A 23,221-nucleotide genomic window follows, 5' to 3' on the forward strand; every position below is an offset into this window, starting at 1 on the left:
CTTATTACTACTCATTGCCCTTGTTAGCACATACTTTTAAAGGAAGCAAGGGTTTTCTGAAAAGCTACTGCAGTTAAAAAAAAAAAAAGGTAAAATACTATTGTCCCATTCTTCACTATTAGAGTCATCAGATGCCTGAATGCAGAAATGCCTCCAAATGGCAGCATAGCATGCTCAGCACAGTTTGAGTCAAATGCTATTCATCTTACTGCAGTCTTGAACACCCCATATGTGAGGAACTCCTTGTAGCATTTAATTAAAGGTACACTTTGTTCAGTTTTAATTCACCTTTTTGCTGTGCATCTGTGGGAGAAACTGGTGTGTCTTTCTTTTAGTTACCCTTTACCCAAATGGCCTAGATAAAATAGGTGTTTCACTTTTCCTCACAAGAGAGTTCCTCCAGTTCTGTGTTCTTTCTATTTTTGGCTACTGGACTTGGGAAATTTGGTAGGTATTTCCAGAGCTTAGGTCTGTGATTATACTCAGCACAGACACAACTTCATAACACATCTTCTAACCCAGAAGCGTGATTGTCAGTATAGATTGTGGTTTAAAGCTGCTAAGTTGTTTTGAGATTGAAATATAAAACATCCAGCCATATATATATCATAGATCTAACTGAACTTAAAGGCCACTTGTTTGTTTAGTTTCCTATCTAGTCAGTATTTTCCTCTTGAGGGAGCCATATTTTTTTGCCTTGAAGTAAATTTTTTAAAATAAACTTAGTCTTGCACCTGATAGTACTGCTTTAGTCATACATAGCTGTAAGCTGTTGCTTAAAGCCATGAGGGGAAAAAAAAATCAAGGATAACTTGCAATATGTGCTCTGATTCAGCCCTTCGCTATGCAGGAGCAGCTTGATGTAAGATTAGAGAAATGCTGCTTGTAAGACTTACGTCCCTTTGGTCAGTGTTTTGATGGAAGCTGTGATGCTACTCAGTTTGCTTGATGAATTTTTACTAAAGCTAATGAGGGAGTGGAATCAAAAGCCTTACAGCAACAGTTAACCATATCGTCTGATAATTCTTACAGATTGTGCAATTATGTGATTACAAATGGATTTTTAAATGCCAAAAAATGCCTTTTTTAAGAGTTAAATGTTAGGTCTGAGGAGTGTTGGAAATACCTACTTTCAAAAATGAGCCTTCAGGCTCTGTAATGAACTTGCTGTCAGTCTTCTGTGCAATATCTTTTTCCCTTCTGGGTGCTTTAAGAGTATACTGTATGTCTTATTTTGTTTTGATCAGTATGTTTTAAGAGTGTGTATATTGGCTAATGATGGATTTTTTTTTTCTGTACAGCATGGTGGAAGATGTTTTAAAATTTTGCACTTTTCTAGGATTTGCAAGTTTGTAACCTGACAATTTTTAACATGCACACTTTTGTACATAATTAGCATTGTATATATTTAACATGAGTCTGAAGCAAATAAAAGTAATTGAATGCATAACTTCTCCCTTTATTAATAGCACAAAAATGAAACTAATAGTGTTGGAGTACACTAAATGAACAATTCTTTCATTTAGCAGGTAAAGCTAGGCAGCAGGAACAGCTGACTGTGTCCTGTCTTCGTTGTGTTAAAGTAAATCAGGGAAGGAATCAAAGTGGATACATGAATGTACAGACCCTTTCAGACTAAGAATAGCTGTAATTACTCAAGTATTGCAATAAAAATTGCCTTTTTGCTGGGAAGGAGAGATGTCTGAGACATGAATTAGGGTGGGGGAAAGAACCCACTAATGCATATTCATCTTTATAAAGATAAGGTTCTCCACCCACCCTGGGACTAGAAGCATCTCTTTCCTTCTTCCTCATTGTCTTCCCATATAGTGACTTTTGCTGCAGAATATGCAAGGCTACAGAGTCAGGGAATTACTGTCAATCAGGAGGAAACTGAAATCTGTTCCAGGCTCATGTTCAGTTGGTTTCTTACCCCTGTAAACAAGACAAACGATGCTGTGAGCTTTAACAGGAGCTAGGACTACTGTGCTTCCATCTGTTACTAGGGACAGAACAAGGCATCCTTATTCATAACAGAGTTTTGACTCCCTTCCTTGCCTGCATCATGGGACATACATATTAGATTTCTTAGTAATGTTCGTATGACTAAAGATATGAGTTCTCTTGTTCTGAAGTTCAGTGCATTAGGGCCAAACTGGAATTCCCCTGGCCTTTGATAACAGAGCTGACTACTAAGGGCTCTTTCTGTGAACGGTAACTATAGTTGGAAACATAAGCATCAATGGATGTAATGCCATAGCACAGGTAAGTTAGACACCCTTTAGAGTGCTGTCATACTGCCTGCTCCTTTGGAGCATAAAATAATGCTCATGTTTTCCCCAAAGAGAAATGGAAGCAAGGGATTAAGTAACTAATCATGTGGGGGACAGGCAGCATGTGCCAGGAGTCTAATAGAAGTCTCTCTTCCTTTCTGTCTGAAGGAGGATATTCATTCAAATGAAGCATTTACCTCAAAAACAGACGTGCTCCTGTCACTCCTTGCAAGGTGGCTTTGTCTCCTTCCACTAGCAGCATCGCACCTTCCCGCAAGCCCTAATGTAGGTGGAAACATTTAACATTATCAAGCTATTTGAAAGGCTAGAATGCTTATCACAAGCAGGCCAGTCTTAGAGCAGCTCGCCATGACTACAAACAAGACTTTCTTGCTCACCTATTTCTAACAAAGATGCCAAGACAAAATTAGGTGAGTTATCTTGTTTTAGAAGTTGGTTTTCTTGTTTATTTTACTTTTCCCTTTTAAAGAAGGAGAAACCATTAAGGAGAAGAGGAAAATGTGTTTTTTCCACAATTACTTCCACTACCACCATTCTTAGATCCAGTTTGGGCCAAGCAACAGCCAGTTGGGTTTGTTAGACTACAAACTTTATATTCCAAGCTCAAGCACAGGGACAAGAAACCCAGAGGTCCCACTTCTCCAGATAGACATACTGTAACTGCAAACATACTACTGAATGAGCAAATTCAGAAACCTACAGAGATTAAACCAAAATGTAAAGTCAACAATACCTGCAAAAAGATTAAGGGGAGGTATCTTACCATCTGTGTGCACACCACCCCCAACACACAACATACAGCTGGTGGCCAGTGACTGGAAAGATCAGAGCTGCCTAAAATACAGTGTTTGGCAACAGGACTCCAAGCATGTAACGGGCAGAATGCATTTCATTTGTTCTAACCCTTTTTCTGCAAGTGAGCAAAATCCAAGATGGAAGCTCTTAGCAAGAACATAACTAACTTTCCATGCCATAGTTCTGTAAGGCTTGTCAGGCAGGGGAAACCCACACTGAAAGCTAGCAAGAATGCATTTAAAATGTTTACCATACTACAGCCATGAGCTTCCTGATTGGGAACTACTCACCAGAACTGGAGGGGTGTCTGGTTCTTCATGATACTGACGAATTCTTTCCTCTCTTGTCTCCTGCAATGAGTGTAGATTTAGCTGCCCAGGCAGTAAGGCAGGACTTGGAGCTATCCAAGTAGTGTGACACTGAGCAATTTCGTAACATTAAACAAAGCAGGTATTTCCTCTCAAGCAGAATGCTTTCATTAGACTGATACTGAAGGAGGTAGTAGGATTGACTTTAATAGATATGTGCTCTTCATTACTAGCAGCAATTGCTGTAGGTTGATCAAACAGAACTCACACAATCCCAACCCTGAAAAGCCTTAAAACTTACTTCCACTCAATTCATCCAGCTCTTTTTTCTCTTTTTTTTTTTTTTTTTTTAATACTATGTCTGCGTGCTCACCCTCAGAACAAGAGCACTGAGGAGGATGGTGGAAGCAAATGCCTGAGATGCCCCCTTCATGAAAGAGGGTAGTGAACCATGGATTTCCGCTGATTAAATATCTGCTTGTTTGTCTTCAAGTGGGTATTACACTGAAGAATTGCCTTCTGTGAACAGCTCTGCCATGTTTCCTGAGGGTTTGCTGCTGAACCGAGCAACAGTAGTTAAAGAAATCAAACCAGAAGGATTTGTTGGTAAGGAAATACGGGAACACAGCAGGGACTTGGTGCAGCACAGAGCTTCCAGCCTCCTCTCAGAGAAATAGCAGAAGTTATTTATAGGGAAGACTGCCTACTTATCTAGTGACAAGCTGATTAAATGAGAACCTTCAACTTCATCTAAATTCTAGAAGCACATCCTGATCCTCCATCTCTTCAGTGTCCCCCAATTCTTAATACTTCCTCTAACCATGAAGAAATTTGGATTTTTAAGGAGGAAAGTATTTGGGCTGTTAAAAGATGCACCACAGAAACTGTTCCCTGAGGAATTAGCTCCTGACAAGCTATTCAAGAATCACCTCCTCCATACAGTGGAGATGTCATTCTTTATGCTTGATGGTTAGTGTTTTCCTTTCAGCTATACCAGTATATGTGCTTGTTCAGTACTGGGCATTACAGGCTCTGCTCTCTGCAGGGACACTAGTGCCAAGGCATTTTCTTACACAACAGGTTTGTATGCAATCTCAGATTCTGATGGTTCTGATGGTTCTTTCAGACCTTTAGATATTTAAGCCTCTTAATATATGCTTAAGTTTGGCCTTCTCAAGCAATAGGCAAGACAGACTATGGCAGGACTTTCCAGAAACACAGTTCATTGCATCTTAACATTTCAAGTTTGTCTCTCCTCACCTGCTCCCCACCCCACATTCCATGCCAGGTATGAAGCAACAGTATTTCAGGCATTGCAAAGCTGCTGTTTGTCAAAAACATTTTGTTCCACCTCAGTAACACTCTTGCCAACTCCTCTTCCCACTCAAAGAAAAGCTTTAGGAGGGAGTAAAATGTTAACTGCCTCACTGGCATTTCCAACTGCTCTAGGGAGCAGCTGTTCTACATGCTATAGCTTTGCAAGGCCTTGCAAATGCACACTGTCGTTATACCTCTGCACCCTGGGTGCTGTGTTAGCTCTGGCACGCTTTACTTACACCCATGTGAGTGCTTTTAACATCTGGGTCCAGGTAGTGGGGGTTAATATTAAAAGGAACTAAACCTAGGGCCTGCAGGGAAGGTGGATAAACAATTGGCATGTCATTGGTAGTGTTGATGCTGACGGTAGCAACATTAGTTCCTGCACTGGATCCCATGTAAGGAATCCCATCCTGAAAGACAAAAGCAATGATTAGTATGTAGTATCACAATGAGGAACTGCATTTTATAGCATCTTCTGTCAATCTCGGAGACTCAGCAATCAGATCAGACTTAGTCCTTCTAGCTCATCTCACTGCTAACTTTACAGGTGAAAGACAACAAGAATTCAGGTTTTGAGGCGGGCAAGTTTGTATATGTCACGGTTGTCAGAGAAGTAGCTGTTGAATGTCCTGTACTCACAAGTCTGTGACCCCATCACAAGAGAGAACTTGTAAGGTTGTCAGTGCATATACTGGACTTTGCTATTAAGAGGAGAGACTTGTCTACATTAGTTACAGGAAATACCTGAACTAGCTTCTGAAAAGAGTAGACCATCTGAAGCAGAGTACAATGTTGCCACAGCATCAACTTACCAGTACTGTAACCAGCCAGTTTAGTGCTAGTTTAGGTATTACTACTACAGACATAGTGCTATGCACTATGCTGTGCATGGAAGGATTCCACATAAACATGCAAGTATATGGATAATGCTGAACAATTTGTAAAAAGAAGCTGTCTTGAGAGAACTGGTGCTAATATAGCCAAATAGCTATCTAGATTTCACTGGGACCCGAACATTTTCTGGCTTTTCTGCCCACAACAGGTATTGAATTTCTGTATATTAACACAGCCTAGCTAACCTTTCTTTTTGGCAGCTGGCCTTTTCAAACATACTGTGCTTGCATAAATCTGCCTGAAGTAGTTTGCAGTTCCACATTGCTAGGGGATCACCTTGCTTCTGTTCTCCTCCATGGATGGTGCATCTTTGCTGTGCCTTATGAGATTTACCAGCCAGAATGGGGCTGCTGACTGGAAGGGCTCAATGGCACCCATACCTCTCAATTCCAGGTCAAGGAGGTACGCAAGGTAATTACAGTATTTGCAATGTCAACAGGGCATTGTCTAAAAGGCATATATAGATCCAACTCTATTATCGGTTTATTAGTAGACAACCTGCAATGAACACATCTATGTCTATTAACTAGATACAAAGTGGACATCTCAAGCTGAAAAACAGGGTTTCTGGACATAGATTAAATCCCACACTGCTCTTCATTGGTGTTTTAAGTCGAGGGCCTTACTTCTAAAGGTACTACACAGCATTGTACATCCCACGGCCTTGCAGCCCTACATCTGGGAGAGTGCCCTAGAAAGACTGCTGACCTTAGTCTTTTCAGGCTTCAGTGACTAATGACAGCCTTATTTGGCCACAGATTTCAGTTCAACAGGTTGCATGAGATGGCTCAATGTTTGAAATATATTAAAAACAAAGATGTGGAATCAACTTGGATTTGTCTGAACAAAAGCTTATACATGGGATTCTGCCTTCAGACTTGGCCCGAGTCCTGTAATTTTTACCTCAAGAACTCTTTTCCTGATCTCCGGTATCAGACTGTTGTCATAGAGAGCTTTCAGGAGACGGAATGTGTTCCCACCTCCTGCGGAAAGAGAGTCCAGCTTATTTAACATGCTTTCACCACCAGTTTTAATTGAAGCCTTTACAAACTCAGCAGGCTCAATGATTTCTATGCTCTATTCAGGACAGCATCCTGCTTTGAGCAGCAGTAAAACCAGAAGCTTCAGAAGAATGGTCACTGGGCAGGCTGTGGGTTCATCCCCCGAGTCCTTCTTGTAACACTGACGCTGGCTGTTTGACAGTGGACACTGTTCTAATACCCAGGAGCATGGTGTTAGGACTATGCTTAGTTTGAGCACAGTAGACCTGAATCTTCTTAGACTTGATAAAGTGATGATACAGCTGTGATGATCATGTTTTTAACACTGAAGTACTGTTCAAATGAATAATTACTGGAGATGAAGTTCCATTAATAAATCTCTCCTACTTCCATCCCTACCACTAAATTTATGGTCTTACTGTTCCCAATTAAAGTACTGTTTTCTGTAGTTTCTAATAATTGCTAGGCCCAACTTTTTCATTGTTGTCTCTACAGCGCCAGCTCTAAGCAGGAGTAATCTAGTGCCCTGTATAAACTCTCACCAGGGAGCAAGAAGTAAAACTTACCAATAAATATTGCCTCAGATTTCCTTACAGCTTCCACTGGATCACAAGATTCATGAATGCTGTCCAGCCCATAACCTTAAATGAAAAAGTATTAAAAGTATTTACCTTTGCCACTTCAGTTTGGAGGAAGAATATGGTATGTTTTCAATCCCCCCCACCCTCCTCCCTGAGACAAACGTCTCACTAGACAACCAGGGAAACTTCAGAGAACTCTACAACATAAACCAGAGTATACTTTTTAAAATAGTGCAGGGCTTCTGCATCCAACTGTACCAAAGCAAATGTTTGCTTTATGGATACACGTGCTCAGGGTCTAAGAGCACAGCATTTCACTCAGCAGGTGCAGGCTGAGGCATAAAGTCCTGCTTTAAGAAAGTGTGTGTGGGGGGAAGCTGTCAGTCTTCAGCTTAGCTGAGTCTGAACAGGATGTGCCATCATTGGTCTAGCATAACTAGTACAAATATCTGATCTGAGTATTTTTTTTGTAATGGTTAAAATGTCTGGCTTTGACAGATTTGCCTTGCTGGGGTTCACTAAGTACAGGAAGTGCCAAGAGAACCAGAAGAACATGGACATTTGATAGCAGCAATCTTTCTGCAAGACAAGGAGCAAAGTGTGCTGCCCAGGGAAGTGAGTACTAATTATTACTACAGTAACAGGTCCAAAGTTATCCTGAACAGTGATAGCGTAGGCTGCTCTAGAAAGATCTTTGCTCGATGCAAAGCTTAGTTGCTGTTCATTATAGAAATATCTGGCTGGTTGAAGTGTATTATAGTAATGGTCTTCACTTAACAGCAGTAGTTGCATGGCTTGAGTACATATAGTGGAGGAAATGTTCCCCATGTGATTAAGGAGGATAAAAAGATGCCACGTAGTATTCAGGAATAAAAACTTCCTCCCTGAAGTGGTTAGAAGTGTTGCAACAAGATTTCTTCCGGAGGCCTCTAACTATCTACTTTTATCTAGAAGTTAGCAAAGAGCTCCCTTCTGCTCTCACTCCCATTGCTGACTGAAACTTGACAGCTGCAGCAGAGCTAGCCAAGCCCCTCTCCACCACTGCCTGCAGCACCACCCCCAGTACATTCGCACCCCAGTAAACCAGGCTCTTGCAGAGTTGCTTGCCCAGAGGCGTTCACAGCCCCATCCCCTCTTACAGCAGCGGTGTGCGAGTGCCCGTCCGGGTGCTGCCCAGCAAGGCCGGCCCCTGCGGCACGGCTGCCCCACGGCAAAGGCGACGTTTCCGCCGCAGCTGCCCCGGGGAGTCGGCGCCCGGGGAGGGCCAGCCTTACCCAAGCTTTCAAACTTCTCCCTCGCGGTCCGGGCGTAGGCATCTCGGTCGTGCAGGGCGTAGGGAACGAACAGCACCCGCTTCACCTTTCTGGGAGAAGAGGGGAGAAAGCGCTTAGAGCCGCGGGGGGCGGCCCGGGGCAGGCTCCCGCAGCCCCTGCGCAGCGCTTACTCCCCGAGGAAGCTCTTGATGTGCTGCTGGCAGTGGCCCAGGTAACCCCCTCCGTGCAGGGTGGAGTTGGAGACCAGCAGCAGACGCCGCGGGCCCCCCATGCTTCCCCGTGCCGTGCCTGCGGGCGGTGCGCGCCGCCCGGCCCGGCCCGGCCCGGCCCGCCCCTTCCTGCCCCGCCGGCGGGCAGCGGGGTGGGGCCGAGCAGCCGCCGCCTCTCCCGCCGCCCCGGCCCGGCTCGGCCATGCTGGACTTCGCCATCTTTGCCGTCACTTTCCTGCTCATCCTGGTGGGCGCCGTGCTCTACCTCTACCCGGTAATGCTGCCAACGGTGGGGGGGGAGCGCCCGTCCCGGCCCCCGGTGCAGGCGGGCAGGGAGCGAGCGAGCGGCCGCGGGGCCGAGCCGCTACCGCGCCCCGGGCGACCCCGGTCCCTTCCCACGTTTCCTGGGCTTGTGCGGGGTTTCGGGCCCGCCTTGGCGGTGCCCCGGGCCCGGGTCCTGCCGGGGACGCGGCTGACGCCTGCAGGAGCGCTTGCTGTGCAGGGCGTTCCCGGCCGGCCGGCCCTCCGAGCCAGCGGGGCAGCCCGGCCGCAGGCTTTGGCATACCTCATGTTTTACGTGCCCCGGTGAATCCCTCTTAGAAAGGCTTTATCTGCTCACCTTGCAGTTTTGCACGTGTGCAGATCTCCAGGGCAAAATCTAGGTGTAAGATCTTTATTGCAAACCTGACCCTTTAAATCTGTACACAGGGATCTTTCATTTAACCAGATGAATAATCCTGGTTTAGCCAGTGGGACCAGGCACATGCTTACAGTTGATCCGCTTCATAAGCCTTAGCGGGTTTGAGGCCTGAAGATGTGGTTTATTCAGCTTTTGTTTAATGATTTTAAGTAGTGCAGCAGTATTGATGTGGAAAATCCAGATCTCCTGTTGGAAAGCTGTAGGGCTTGTATAAATTCATAAGTTCAAGGAGGTTGATGCATTTCCTTTTATTCTTTAGGCATCTAGGCAAGCATCAGGTATCCCTGGGCTGGCTCCAACTGATGAGAAGTAAGTGCTTTCTATCTTCGTTCATGTCAATCAAGTTCAGTATTGGCAGAGGATGCTGTTCATGGTCAGATATCCTCTTTGTGTTCCTCAGGGATGGCAACCTGCCAGATATCATTGCCAGCAGCAGTTTGCATGAGTTCCTGGTGAACATTCATGAGAAATATGGCCCAGTGGTCTCTTTCTGGTTTGGAAGGCGTCTTGTTGTCAGCCTTGGCTCCATTGATCTCCTGAAACAGCATATTAACCCCAACCGGTCGCGTAAGTGTCCTTTGCTTTGTCTTTGAGTCCATTTGTTCCTTCTGGCCTAGCTGGCATCCTATGTCAAAGGAAGCTGGGGCTTCATTCTAAGTAGAAAGAAAATGAGAATTGGTTTGCAGCTGATATGGTGGTTCAGGTGTGTCTTTGGTCCTGCTTATTGGACTTGAATATCAGTGACCAAGAGTTGCTGCTCTCCAATGGTCATCAAGAAATTAGTATGCCTGTGTCTTTACCATTTCCCTACAGACAAATGTTTATGGAAAGCATCGTGTTCATGAGTCACTTGAAACAGCAAGGCAATGATCCTGTAACTGCTTGGTACACATTTTAAAAGCAGCTTGAAATACAATTCAAGAGGGGGAACTTCGCTAAATTAAGTCTGAAAACAGCTGTGCTACTTTGGGATAGCTCCCTTGTGTGCTTCAGTGTGGAGGTTTTTAAAATGTTATTTGAAGAAGTTCTTTAACTTTTGGTTTTCTTTGGTGTGTAGAATTTTGTGCTGAAAAGCTTTCATGATCTTCCAGACTTGGAAGTGGTCAGTGGTGCTGGTACCTGAGTTGACTGTCTTGGTCCTGGGAGGGTATTCTAATTTATGGTGTAAGCCTTTTCGGTGAGTGTTTTTCCTCCTAAGGTGACCACAGACAATAAGTTAACTCGGTTGAGGTTTGGGTTTAACCTCTTGTTTTTCCAGTTTTCATCTTATAAAGTTGAATGACGTGCTGGTTGCAGACCTCTGACCTGACACTGTAGGCTGTCCTTAGGTACAGGCAGATATCTCAGCATTGCTTTATGCTGGGGTCGTAATGGGTAAGCTTCTTGGACAGTTGCGTTACAGACTCAGAAAAAACAGTGTGAATCTGGGGAAGGAGTGGGAGTTGATGAAGATCAGCAGACACAGTGGATAGCAATGACAGTCCAGAAGGTGGAAACCCACCCTGAAAGATCTGAATGCACTCAAGTGTGTTTGAGGGAAATTGAGCAGACGATTGTTTTCTCAAAGCTCAGAGAAGTGGTGACAGGCCCCTGAGCAGGCAAGTTCTCAGAAATGTACTGAATTTGGGAATATCTAAATACTGATGAAAAACAAATACAGTGCATACAAATGCAGGAAATGAACTGACCCAGGCAGCTACAGACTAGTCTGGTGTCCTGCTTTGCTAAGGGCTAAACATATATTTTTAAGGATAGGAATAAGTAGGAAATACATGCCATACTTCTTTGATAATTAGAATTCTAGACAAGAAAAGCAATAGAACTGTGTTTCTGTCAGGGCTTCAGTTCAGAATTTGCTTGGATACTGCTTTGGTCATCACTGAAGCTGGAGGTCATGGGATATGAGAAGCGAAAGAGGGAGCGACACTGTATTGTGTTGGGAAAGTGAACTGCTGGATTGGGGAGGTAAAATGCAGATAGTGCATCTCTTATGAGAGCCTTGAAGTTGGACTAATTGCATTCATAATTATTAACAGGTTCCCAATGCCAGGAGACTGTTCTTCCTTATGCTTAAAGCAGTGTTTGAAGTTGGTACGTTTTCATGGCCTCTTAAAGCTTGGTTGAGATTAGTTTGCAAGAAGAATTCAAAGGAAGTAAAACTTTGCTGCTGGGACTGGCAGTTCCTGCGAGAGGCTCTGGGGAAGCAGTCCAGGACTGTGAAGGGTGTGGACGTGAAGAGGGTGGACTGCTTCAGGACTGCCAGGAGCAGTGGGTTCAGGCACCCACTTGGAAAACTCCCAGGAGTTGATGTCACCTTTTGGATTGGGACAATGAACCTGACACACATTGAATGCTGGAGATGGAGCTATGGGTCTTGGCCTGTTTGAGCAGGACAGCTTTATTGCTGTTCTGTGTGCATTTATAGTGTGCAGCTTCAGAGGTCCTTTCCATCTGTGATACTCAGTTCTGCTTGGCATCTGTCTTGACTCTCCAGAGTTAGATCTTGTCTCCATATTTACTTTCAGTGGTGTCCAGGGCAGGACTCTGAGGTTCCTGGGATGAGGGAGGTTTCCCTGTAAATGGAAGGAACAGTTGAAATATTTTTTTTGGCCTCTCCAAATGCCTCTGCTTGCCAGATTTGCTGTGTGGGCTTTCTGTGCTACCCCAGTACTGTGTCTAGCTCTGTCAGGGCCAGTCAGCAGGGGATTGTGGCATGAATAATTACAGCCACTCCATGGCAAAGTAGCTTGGAGGAGGAATTGTCAGCAGCAGCTAGAGTCACATAACAGCCTGCTCCACGTGGAGAGCCACAGGTACCATCTGCTGTGCCAAAAGACACATGCACATAATTCTTGCCATTCAAAGTGGGAAAGAGGGTGAGATGCAGAGCTTAAAAACATTGGAAAGGAAATGATGTGAAAGAAAATCATTTAGGAAAGTTTACCTTATTTGTGCCTCTGGCCTTATTAGCTGCCTTGTGTGATTAGATAGTAAGTCCTCTGCGGGTGGGAATTGTCTCTTGTATGTTTGTCCAGTAGCATAACAAGGCCATGATCTCTGCTGGGAATCCTAGATACATCCACAGTTGGTAGAGTTACATGTGTCTCCTCAGCCTTGATGTTTTCTGATGCCTCAGAGGTTTCACTTTCCATCTGGGAGAAATAACAGAATGTGGTAAACAGTGAAAATATCCCTCTTGAAAACCCCCGACTGCTCCTTCCAAATAGTTTCTTAAAGATTCTGCCAGTTCTGCAAGACCTACAGAAAAATTTACAGAAAGGGAAGAGCATATGCTATGCTTTATTGCACAGTTTTGTGTTGACACGTAGTGTATTTTAGCAAATTTATTAAGTAGAGGCTCCTGGTGGTGAAATTCAGATTTAAAAATCTAACTGAAGTGAGCTGTGGATATGGAAGATGGAGGATATGTGTTTTTGTTTAGTTTGTACACTGTTGCAAGCGTCTATGCGGAAGGAAGATGGAAAAGTAAGGCAATTAGAAGTAGAAAGCATTCTGTAGCTTAGTGGGGCACTATTTTTTCTAAGAGCTTCTCTGCTGGAGGCAGCCCTGACTGAGAGAGGCAGATGTTAGTTTGGGAAGAGTTCATCAGCAGGGAACTCAGTGCATGCAAGAGAAATCATGCAGGAGCAGCAGGGTGTCAAGTGAGGTTTGCTGGGGCTGTGAAGCAAGGTAAGGAGTGCATAGAGCAACCTCTGGCTAAGTCTCTTATGTGAGCTGATATGTCTGGAGTGCATATCCATGGCCAGGGCAGGAGAGCACACCAGGTTCAAGGGGGAATGTGCTCCAGGGACTGCAGATCAGGCTGGAGGAGAAGGGGAAGGAGCATGCCACACTCACTGTTGTCACCAAGTCAATGGCACAACCAGCTGGGAACAGGCAAGCTGGGAAGAAGCTTCCAAGGTGTTATTACTAAAGAGTTAGTTGGTACAGCCAGCAGGCAACCTCTGCATGGGAAGCTGATCACAGGATGGTACCCCTGCCATGGAGAAGAGACCTTATGAGGTCCCAGCCCACACTGAGCAAGAGAAGCTTGACACCCCAAGGAGACTGTTCCTGGGGGAAGGAGCCATGCCATGCTCATTCCCCAGAAGTAGAAGCGCCCAATTAAAGAGGCTGCTGTTTTCATCATCCCTGTGTGGTGTGACTGCCTGACTTTCAAATGGTGTTTCCTTTATTTGCTTTCAGTGGATCCCTTTGAGACAATGCTGAAGTCCCTCTTGAGGTACCAGTCCAGCCTGAATGGGGGTACTGGAGAGAGCCACATGAGGAGAAAGCTGTATGAAAATGGTGTGACCAAGTCCTTGCAAAGCAATTTTGCTCTCATCCAGAAGGTGCGTAACTGTCTTTGTACAGCAGAGAAGCCCTGTGTGGCTCACAGGGGAAAGTTTAGTGAGAATGATCACTAGGATAAAGGAGCTGCATTCAAATTCGTGCTGGAGCTATAAGCATCTGAGACAGTTAACAGCCTCTGCCCCTTCAAGCATGGTGTGAATATTTGGTTTCTCCTAGCTCCAGTGGGTTAGGGGGAAGGGCTGAGCTTGATGACTTTTTATGCCAAGATACCAGATAGAGTTAAAGATACTGGAGCATCTGGATTCTAGATTTATTTATAGAGGAGCAAGAAACCAGCTATTGGGACCACAAACAGGCGAAGAACTGTTCTGTTGACTCAGTCCAGTAGCCAACTGTTTTCCCAGTCTGGAGCTACTAGTATTAAAGGTTTTAAGGTTTCTTTTGTGACAGAGGGAACAAGAGAGGAGGACAGGGCTGCCTTGTTGGGGGAAAACCTTGGGAAGAGGCAGAAGATTTGAGGCTAAAATGTTAATGTTTGAGTTAACAATGGAAGGAAAGCCTGGAAAGAGTGTGGTTTCATGCCATAGCCATGAAAGCGTAGTCTGCCTTAGGAACTGGGTGGGAATGTCTCCAGGGTATGTTTGGTAAATAGGCTGCTGATATTACTGCCAACTAATGATCCCTTCCCTCTCAAGCTGTCAGAAGAGTTGCTAGCCAAATGGCTCTCCCTACCGGAGGCACAACACGTGCCACTCTGCCAGCACATGCTGGGTTTTGCCATGAAGTCTGTCACGCAGACAGCTATGGGCAGCAGCTTTGAAGATGACCGGGAAGTCATCCGATTCCGCAGGCACCATGATGCAGTAAGTGTCACAAAGACCTGGGAAATCTCCTATTATATTTGCCCATGCCAACAGCACGCAGCTTGTGTCTGTGTAGAGTTTAGTACAAGCTACTGCTAAGACTTTAACATTAAGCTTAAGAGCTTGAAGGCTCTGTCTCAATTGTCCCAAGCTAAAACTATCTGCAAGATCCTACTGCTGATCCTGCTGTCATTAGTCTAAGGTGTTTCTAAAGGATCTGTGGGGATTGGGAACCCAGATCCAGTGGCAGTTGAGAGGTGTTTGGTACCCAAGTCAGTTAAACTCTACTGGGAATGCCAGTGGAACTTCTCCTTTTCAAAGATCTTCTGAAGGCTCTGTGACATTGGGGAGAAAGGAAAATCTGAGAAGGTCCCAAGCTGCGTCCACATCTGGAGATGTTAAATCTGCTGGTGATAGGGTGGAAAGGAAACTTCCATCTCCCATTTAAGGTTCCCATGCCTTTTCCCCTACAGTTGCAATTACAATTTTTCCATTTTAACTCAGTTTCAGCTATCATAGATGTAATATCTGGAATGGGACATGGTGTCCTAAAGAGGAGACCAGTTCTATATTCACAGGAAGTCTTCATTTTATTTGGTGTTTTCATATTCCTGAATAGGGAAGACTAGAAGGGTCCCAGCATTCTCAGCTGGATGGTAGTCTTCTCTCTGTTGTTCTTTCAGATCTGGTCGGAGATTGGGAAAGGTTTCTTGGATGGGTCCCTTGACAAAAATATGACTAGGAAGAAGCTCTATGAAGATGGTAGGTTCCTCCCAAAATCACAGTCTTCCTCCCACTCTGATTAATACTTAAGAGTTAGCTAGTGTATGGAAGCATTTAATTTGCCCAGCTGTCTTGGCTTTTCTGCAGAGTTGATAATTGTGCCATAAGCTACCAGATGTGTCCTCCTTACTTGCACATAAAATCATTGTTTTGGAGTTGAGTGACAAGCCTGCCATCGCACAAGGAGTGTGTAGGACTAGAACTCTAGTTCCAGGTCTAGTTCTAGGATCCGTCCAGTCTGGAGGCTGATAGAGGATCCTGGGAAGTATCTTGTGCTTGCTCCCTTCCTATTCTGTTCCCTAGTGTCCGCTTTTAACCTCTCTTGGAGGCAGGCAACTGTGCTAGTTGCAGACACATGGAGCCACTTGATTTGGCCTGTATAGTCGTTCTTATGATGCACCATTTGGTGAATGTGCTGCCAGACAGTCACTCACAGGCTAGAAGACAGAGGTGCTGCTTTGATGGATACCTTCCACGTGATAGCCTCTGATGTGCTATTACAAGGTAACATGATTTTCAGGTCTGTAATGGCAGTGCTTTTATTTCTCATATATTTCACAGCAAGTTATTTTATTTTTCAATTGTCCTGTCTTTGTCGTTGTTAATAGTTAAAGCTTTTCAGTATTGATTGATAAGATGTTAAACAAAAGTAGCTTGTATCTAGAATTAAGGATTTGCTTGTAAATCCAGCAAACCCAGTGTTGCCGTCTTTACGTTGCTGGTTCTGTGGGTTTCACAACCTGAGGACAACTACTGCCCTGTTAAAATGGACTTCTCCCATGGGCACTTGTTCAGGACTGTTCCTGAGTTGTAGGATGAGGCACTAGTACATAATTTCACAAGCTCCACATAGTAAGGCTTGGTGTTTAAGTGTTGCTGGCTGCCCTATGTGGAGAGGGGAGGGAGGAAGGGTAGTTTCAAGATGAAGGGACTGAATGGGGCCTTGGTAAATCAAGTTTGAGATCCAACTTCTGCTCCATGTTTCCTGGATAGTCTTGAGTAGGTCATTTAAATCAGCCAATGGCATCTAGGTCCCTAACTCCCCCCAGTTCCCACAACAGCAAGCAGGAGTTAGGCACCCAAATATCTTCAGACGCGTGGACACTTTGTGCCAAAACCCTCCCACCTTTTCCCCACCTTCCTCTCTCTCTGTCTATGCAGACTCTTCAGCACAGAGCCATCCTCTTGCACCATGCTTGTAGAACCCCTAGCAAAAGGGAGACCATCAGTGGCTGGAGGTGCTGTAACACTTGAGTAATTATAACTCTACAGGCCATGCAACTAGTGTTATCTGGCTCAATCGTTTTTTATGGGGGTTGACTAAACACATTCTCTAATGGTTCAACACTAACTGATATTTGACTTCTCCTTATGTGATTTCAGCTCATAGAGTACATGTCTCAGTTACACCTCTAAGGGTGGCTTTTATATGCAACCTGTCTTATTTGGTTCCTGCATTTTAAACTAAATTGGAGATACCGCCTTCCACATTGACAGTAACATGTAACAAAGGCTGCTTCTGTAAGTGAGCCCAGCAGGGACAGCTGGTCTGAAAATCTGCTTGGGAAGATGGATTTGCTTCTCTGCAGCACTCAAGATGACCGGGTTTTAAAACAAATATTTCTTTCTGCTTCCAAAGCTCTGATGGAGATGGAATCCACCTTAAGGAAAGTTACAAAGGAACGCCGAGGCAAATCATTCAACAGGCATGTCTTTATAGACACTTTGCTGCAGGGGAGCCTGAGCGACCAGCAGGTCTGTGCAGCTGTTGTGTCATTACATAGTAATGGACTTTTGCTATTACAAGCTCATTACATTGTAACCTTTGATTAATTTAAGTTTTTGCATTTTAGGTCAAATTCCTTACTAAAGCAGGGTTTCTCGTTCTTTTTCCATTCAATGTTTAATTGCATTAGACTTTGGTAGCTTTCCTTGCCACTGCTTCGTTGCTATTTTTATAAGCCAGAAGTATGTTAGTATTAAGCATGTCTCGTGACATTCCAGTGGAAGTTCTGTAGAGAGTTCAGTCTGTGTCTTCTAGATGTATTTCCTGCTCTCTGCACTAAAGAGATTTCATGCACTTGAATGGAGAATGTACTGCTTCTTTTTTATCTTTACAGTCTTGTGAACTTCATTCTCTGAAGTAGATTTTATTTCCTAGATTCTGGAAGATACAATGATTTTCTCCTTGGCAGGATCCATAATCACTGCTAACTGTAAGTACAGATTGCAGGTAACTTTCCATCCTCAGCTGTCTAAAACTGTGTGTGATGACATGAGACTTATTCTAGGCTAATAAAAATCATATTCATCATTCTGTTTCCCCTGAGCTACAGATCAGAAGTAGTATAGAAGTAGCTAATTTTACAGCAGGCTCTGGACACAGCCTCACAGCTAGTGACCTGAAACTAAACTGTGTTTGACAACCTTCCCAGTCTTTCAGTGAACCTTAGAATCTCTTCCTCTTGCTTTTCACTTGCATTCTAACCCCAGCTAACTGATGCTAAATTTGATGAAAAAGCATCAAAAGATGTAAGCCACAAAGATCATGTTGTAAAATATGTTCTGGCACATGGGAAGGAAATTAGAGCAGAGTGCTGGAATCTGACTGGCCACTTTGAATTTCTGGAGAATAGGTGTGTTCCATGTATGGAAGACTTTTAAAGGAGCTACTTTGGGATTTGTGCAAAGATTATGGGGAAAAAAACAAAACAAAAATACAAACTGGGGCTGTGTAAAATCTCTTATGATAGAGGGATGATTATCAGGCCCTGTATCTCAGCCAATGGGGCTCCCAAGTGCAGCCGAGCGTTAAAGAATATGGAAAGTAAATCTGGCAAGTATGATAACACTCTCCCCAGAGCACATCCTCTCCAAGTACTCCAGGAAGACTGTCGTTTTAAGGGGCTTGACTCCTTGGGGATTCCAGATAGTTCTCATGAATAAACAGTTTGGAGTGGTAGCAACATTTCCTTGTAGCTTTAGGGAAACTGCATCCTACACACTCATTTCTTATGCAAGGTTTCTTTTTCACTCTGCTGTTGAAGATAACTCTTGAGTAGCTCACAAAATAGATGTAGGGGGGACAAGTGCTGGCCAATGTGCTGCAGAGAGCTGTACTGTTCTTGCCACTCCCTGTCAGGAGCCCCAGACATTGGCTGTCTGGAGCACTCACCTGAGATGTGCTGGGGAAGCCCCCTAAATAAGGAAATTTTCTGATGCTTTTGACAAGCCCACTTTTCATTTGCATGGTTGGTCTAATAACCTCGTGCCCCAAGGTTTGCTGGGCTGTGTGGTCCCTTCCCCAGAGCTGTGAGGCTGAATGGCTCAGTCTCCTGCACAGCTTCCTAAGTGCCTCATAGCACTGGAAAGAGAATTTTAGCTTGCAGGGTCTCTTGTTACACAGGAGTTCAGCCTCTACTCATGCCACTGAATGCAGAATCAGTACAGCCTGCTGTGAACAGAGGTCACCTTTTTCTGGGTCAAAAAGTAATGTTGCAAATACAGGAAGTAAGAAAACTGAATGCAGTTTGTAAAGGATTGAATTTTCTGAGTCCAATCTTGTCTTGATTTCTTCCCCAGTGTGTACCTGGGCAGTCTATTTCCTGACAACCTCAGAAGATGTTCAGCATAATCTCTACAAGGAGATGGACCGTGTTCTGGGGAAGGGACCAATTACACATGAGAAAATCGAGCAGCTCAGGTGGGTCCCGCTGAAGGAATTGCAGAGGAAGGTTATCTCATGTGGTGGGAACAGAGTACTCATGTGCTGGAGTCTGATGCCCAGCCTGCACTGGACCAGGAGAAGGCATCCAAAAGCTACTCTCTTCTTTTTTCTGGAAGTGATCAAACCACAGGATGACTTGCAGCACAGAGTGAATCTGCTGTAGGCCTCCAGACATGGGGACCAAGCTGCTGTTTCCTATAGAAACCCTCTAGGTTCATCGGCAGAGGAGAGCACAGAATCAGTGCCCTGGCTGCTAGGCTAAAATTGTTTGCTTACTGTTTTGTTTGGTTTCTGTCCTAGTTTTCCAAAAGTAGAGGAAATCAGTCATTTTAATGGTTGGAGTCATGTTAGGCATATTCAGAGGGAAAGCATGAAATAATCTTCTTTTCAAAGGACCACAGAACTAGGATGATGACTGGTCAACAGTGTCCTATGATTTTTCATGCATCTTGTATTTGGACTAGCGTTAGAGTTGCAGCAAGGGAGTATTGAGTATGTGGATTTCTTGCTGCTGCTTGTATGGGTGAGAGGTCCAGGAAAAGAGCTGGTGTGTTTATGCTTTTTAGCAGAGTTAGTTTGGTTTAAAATCTGAAAAAAAGTGTGGTGAAGAGAGATTTTGATAACCTTCCCTAAAAGCTGATAACGAGATTTAATCCTTCTTGCAAAGATGCTGGGACTCCTTGCCAGAAAAAAAATGAAGTGCCTCAGTGTGGCTTGAGAGCGCTCCAGGAGCAGACTGTGACCCTAAATGCAGCAGGTGACTCAGCTCTCCTTGCTGCCGAAGGACGTGGACAAGGCTCTCTCTGAGAGGGTTAAACTGACCAAATCTTACTGGTTGCAGATACTGTCGGCAAGTCCTGTGTGAGACAGTGCGAACAGCAAAGCTTACTTCCATTGCTGCACAGCTGCAGGAGCTGGAGGGCAGAGTCGACCAACATACTATCCCCAAAGAGGTAGGGCAGTACTGGGAGCACTAGGCCACCCTTCTTTCCTGGAGGGGAATTTGCTGTTTCCTCTTCTTCCCATGGAGGGGTGAGGCAGGAAGGCCATTTCTTCTGACACTGTTGAACCTGAGCAGCTGCTCTGTCATCTGACAGTACAATTTAGCTCAAAGTTTGCCCTGTATTTCCTCTGCAGGAGAGGCTCTGGGAATTCATGTTCACTTCCTAATCAGATTTGCTTCTGGTTCTGGGTCCACCAGGGATGAATCATCTTTTGAAGGGGCTTATGGGCTCAGTTGTGCATAAAAGAGTCTGATTTCAGGCCTGATCATATAACCTATATTTCCCACACAGAGTGGTACCTTCCATTGCAGAGAATAAAGTATTCCATATGTACATGCCAGCAAGAGTAGAGGAACGGGACCAGACCCTCTCTACCTACCAACAGTTGCAGCATGGGCCTTAGAAGTTAAAATCCTAACATCTGGGCATGGGTTATGGAAATCTGTAGATGAATATAGCATATTATCTTTATAGTGCACCCCATAAACATGAGTAGTCTACAGAATAGTCATCCAGCAGGGCTGTCCAGATGTGTCTTTAGTTCTGCATTTCTTTCTGCTCTGACATACATCTCCTAATTTTCTTTGCAGACACTTGTGCTTTATGCTCTTGGTGTGATGCTGCAGGATAGTTCATCCTGGCCATCACCATACAAGTATGTAGAATCAAGACTTTTATTGCAACTAATTCCTTTCCTTTTTTTAGTTAATATTCTTTTCTTACAGCATAGCCTGTTTGGCTGCAGGGCCTGCCTTCAGCAGATTTTGGAGACGAAAGGGAGTTTCTAAGAAAGTCAGTTTATGAAGGTCTTGGTTTGTGTGTCTCCATGGGTGGGATTTTGGGGCAATTCAAGTCACGATCCTCCCATGCTCCAGTCTGCGTCTGTGTATGTGTTAGAGTTTAATAACAAATATTTTTGCGCACGCATGCACACAGAGCTTCCCTGGCAAATGTTGGTAAATTCTTTTTAACATTTTCTGTGAGAAAGAAGCAGTGATTTGAATGGCTTTGGAATCACTGTTTGTCATCATGAAACAATGATGCAAGGGAGGAAATGTCAGTCTGAAGTGGTTTTTTTTCAGGGGGAAGGGAAATGCTACCTCATTATTTCTGTCTGTGAAAACAAAACTGGATCCAGGCCAGTATTTCGTACTTTTTAAAGAAAAAAATTGCTGTAGCTTCCTGTGGCCTCCAGGTGGCAAATGTTGACATGCGTCTGACTTACTTCACTTGGGCTGGGAAAAAAACGTGGGTCAGTTATTCTAGACAGAGGGAACAGACAGCTGAGATTTAGGAGAAAGAATAGAGCCTTTAAAACAGCACTTGTCCTCTTCTGCAAGTGTAGAAAAGGATCAGGCATTGATGCACTGATCTATGAACATCTTGGCAGGGATTGCCCACTAGGACAGGACACGCACTGTGTTTAGGAAGGGTTTGCTGAGGCGTTATGGGAGAGACAGCGAGGAGTGCTATGAACACAGTGTGTTTATTCCAAGGAGGAGGAGGTTGAGGTTTAGCCTGAAGTAGATCTGTATTTTTGTGATCCTTTCACGTACCTACTGTGCAAAAATGCTGTGTGTGGCTGTTTGCCCTCCCTAGTGTTTTTGCTAGGCAGCTGCATTATCTTTCCTATTACAGCATCTGTAATTTGCCCCTCCAGTTCAGGGGGAATGTAAGTTTGATACTGCTTTTACTGAGGGTCAGCACCGACATGCCTTTTCACCTTGGTAGAAGCAGAGCTTGGATGTTTAGGCAGGGAACCAAAGGCTTGAAGTATAAGCAGAAATATTTAGCAGAAAGTGAAAGAGAACTGCCTTCCATCAATCAAATTTCCTGTTTGTTGGGGGTTTTTTTTAATATATTTAAATTGAATTTTATTTTATTAGTCTCCCTGTGGTTAGTTGATTATGGGAATCTTGTTTTAACTCATGCCAGCCCAAGATAATAGTTTTCTGACAGCCTCCACCATCCTAGTGCTGGAAACCACTTTTCACACTTGAATGAGTCACCAGCTTCCCTCCTCCAATACATACGTACACCAGCTGCTTGAAGAGAAGGGTGAGGGGCAAGGAGAAAAGGCAAATATTTTTGGAAGTGAGAGAGGAAGGGTCACGGGGAGAGAGAGGGAGACAAATCAGATTGTGTGTGCCCTGGAGAGGAATAGAGGGCAGATAGTAGCATCAATCAGCTCAGCTGTGTACTCAAGTTAAATGCCCACTGCTGAGAGGTAATGCATATTAGTTCCAGCCCTGTGTCACACTAACTCAGTTTATCAGCATTTTGACCAAGCTGGGACACAGCTGACCGGCTGGGAACGTAGATGGAGTGGATGCACAATTGCCTTCATATATCTGTGTGGAATTACCCAGCATGATTTAGAGAGAGCAAATTAGTGAGATTCTGTATTCGTTGCCAGTTTCTTATTCGTGTGTGCGCACACATGTGACCAGGCAAAGGATCCTGTGCCTACACAGAAAGCCTCAATGTATTTTGTCTTTCATAGGTTTGACCCAGAGAGATTCAATGAGGAATCGGCCATGAAAAACCTCTCTCTGTTGGGTTTTTCAGGAAGCCAGGAGTGCCCAGAGTTGAGGTGAGCATAGGGAAGGAGGTCTTTGTGTATCTCTGTGGCAGACAGGAGAGAAGGTGCTTTCAACCTCTTCCTGTTACTGCTGTCCAAGCTGGCAGTTGTGCATTGCCAGATATACATCATAGCAAGATTTTTATTCTTTTCTTCTGCCTCTTTCCTCAGGTTTGCCTATATGGTGGCTACAGTTCTGCTGAGTGTCCTGGTAAGGAAACTGTATCTCCACCCAGTGAAAGGACAAGTCATGGAGACCAAATACGAGCTTGTAACCTCACCAAAGGAGGAAGCCTGGATAACGGTGTCCAAAAGAAGCTAAGAGCAAGCAAAAGAAGGTGCTAAAAGTGCCAGTAATGAAGTTCTGAGCAAGGGTCCTAGGGGGAATCATGCTGGCACTGCACTGACTCAGCCAAGGAATTTTACATCCAGATTTTGTTACCTTCCACGTTCTTAATCACGTGCCTTTCTTGGGTACTTTTTCTAACTCAAGCAGTAGTCATATTAAAGTAGATTTAATCTGTATGCCTTTTTTACATTTGCTTTTGGATCTCTGGCCAAACTATTGCAGAG

The 23,221-nt window shown here is 44.3% G+C and overlaps 2 protein-coding genes across 3 annotated transcripts; one reads left to right on the plus strand and one right to left on the minus strand.

Annotated features, from left to right (window-relative positions):
• Positions 1 to 1,435: 1,435 nt before the first annotated feature.
• LOC129208205 (alpha-aspartyl dipeptidase-like) lies at positions 1,436 to 8,798 on the minus strand. The gene is made up of 8 exons (XM_054830546.1): positions 8,638 to 8,798; positions 8,468 to 8,556; positions 7,179 to 7,253; positions 6,515 to 6,594; positions 4,954 to 5,127; positions 3,380 to 3,439; positions 2,471 to 2,553; positions 1,436 to 1,935 (listed from the first exon to the last, which is right to left on the minus strand). The coding sequence occupies exons 1-8, from the start codon at positions 8,736 to 8,738 to the stop codon at positions 1,857 to 1,859; spliced, it is 741 nt and encodes a 246-aa protein (XP_054686521.1). The 5' UTR covers positions 8,739 to 8,798; the 3' UTR covers positions 1,436 to 1,856.
• Positions 8,798 to 23,173, plus strand: LOC129208204 (cytochrome P450 20A1). 2 transcript variants are annotated; one of them, XM_054830543.1, is made up of 13 exons: positions 8,798 to 8,950; positions 9,636 to 9,685; positions 9,777 to 9,943; positions 13,583 to 13,728; positions 14,386 to 14,553; positions 15,237 to 15,315; positions 16,976 to 17,091; positions 17,498 to 17,552; positions 18,919 to 19,039; positions 19,905 to 20,016; positions 20,658 to 20,722; positions 22,571 to 22,660; positions 22,820 to 23,173. In XM_054830543.1, the coding sequence occupies exons 1-13, from the start codon at positions 8,879 to 8,881 to the stop codon at positions 22,968 to 22,970; spliced, it is 1,392 nt and encodes a 463-aa protein (XP_054686518.1). In that variant the 5' UTR covers positions 8,798 to 8,878; the 3' UTR covers positions 22,971 to 23,173. The 2 variants fall into 2 exon arrangements, with proteins under 2 accessions (XP_054686518.1, XP_054686520.1); XM_054830545.1 differs by lacking the exons at positions 8,798 to 8,950; positions 9,636 to 9,685; positions 9,777 to 9,943; positions 13,583 to 13,728; positions 15,237 to 15,315 and having other exon boundaries at positions 14,420 to 14,553.
• Positions 23,174 to 23,221: the final 48 nt, after the last annotated feature.

Source organism: Grus americana, chromosome 6 (genome assembly GCF_028858705.1).
Source record: "Grus americana isolate bGruAme1 chromosome 6, bGruAme1.mat, whole genome shotgun sequence".
NCBI lineage: Eukaryota > Metazoa > Chordata > Aves > Gruiformes > Gruidae > Grus > Grus americana.

What these genes read in the sequence shown, in the direction of transcription:
- LOC129208205 (XM_054830546.1), bottom strand. Translation starts at nt 8,738, where the DNA reads ATGGGGGGCCCGCGGCGTCTGCTGCTGGTCTCCAACTCCACCCTGCAC. An exon ending in ATCTGAGGCAATATTTATTG is followed by an intron (nt 6,595 to 7,178) that starts GTAAGTTTTACT and finishes CTCTTTCCGCAG; the next exon opens with GAGGTGGGAACACATTCCGT. An exon ending in TTAAAAGCACTCACATGGGT is followed by an intron (nt 3,440 to 4,953) that starts GTAAGTAAAGCG and finishes CACTCATTGCAG; the next exon opens with GAGACAAGAGAGGAAAGAAT.
- LOC129208204 (XM_054830543.1), top strand. Translation starts at nt 8,879, where the DNA reads ATGCTGGACTTCGCCATCTTTGCCGTCACTTTCCTGCTCATCCTGGTG. An exon ending in GAAGAAGCTCTATGAAGATG is followed by an intron (nt 15,316 to 16,975) that starts GTAGGTTCCTCC and finishes CTGCTTCCAAAG; the next exon opens with CTCTGATGGAGATGGAATCC. An exon ending in ATCCATAATCACTGCTAACT is followed by an intron (nt 17,553 to 18,918) that starts GTAAGTACAGAT and finishes TTTCTTCCCCAG; the next exon opens with TGTGTACCTGGGCAGTCTAT.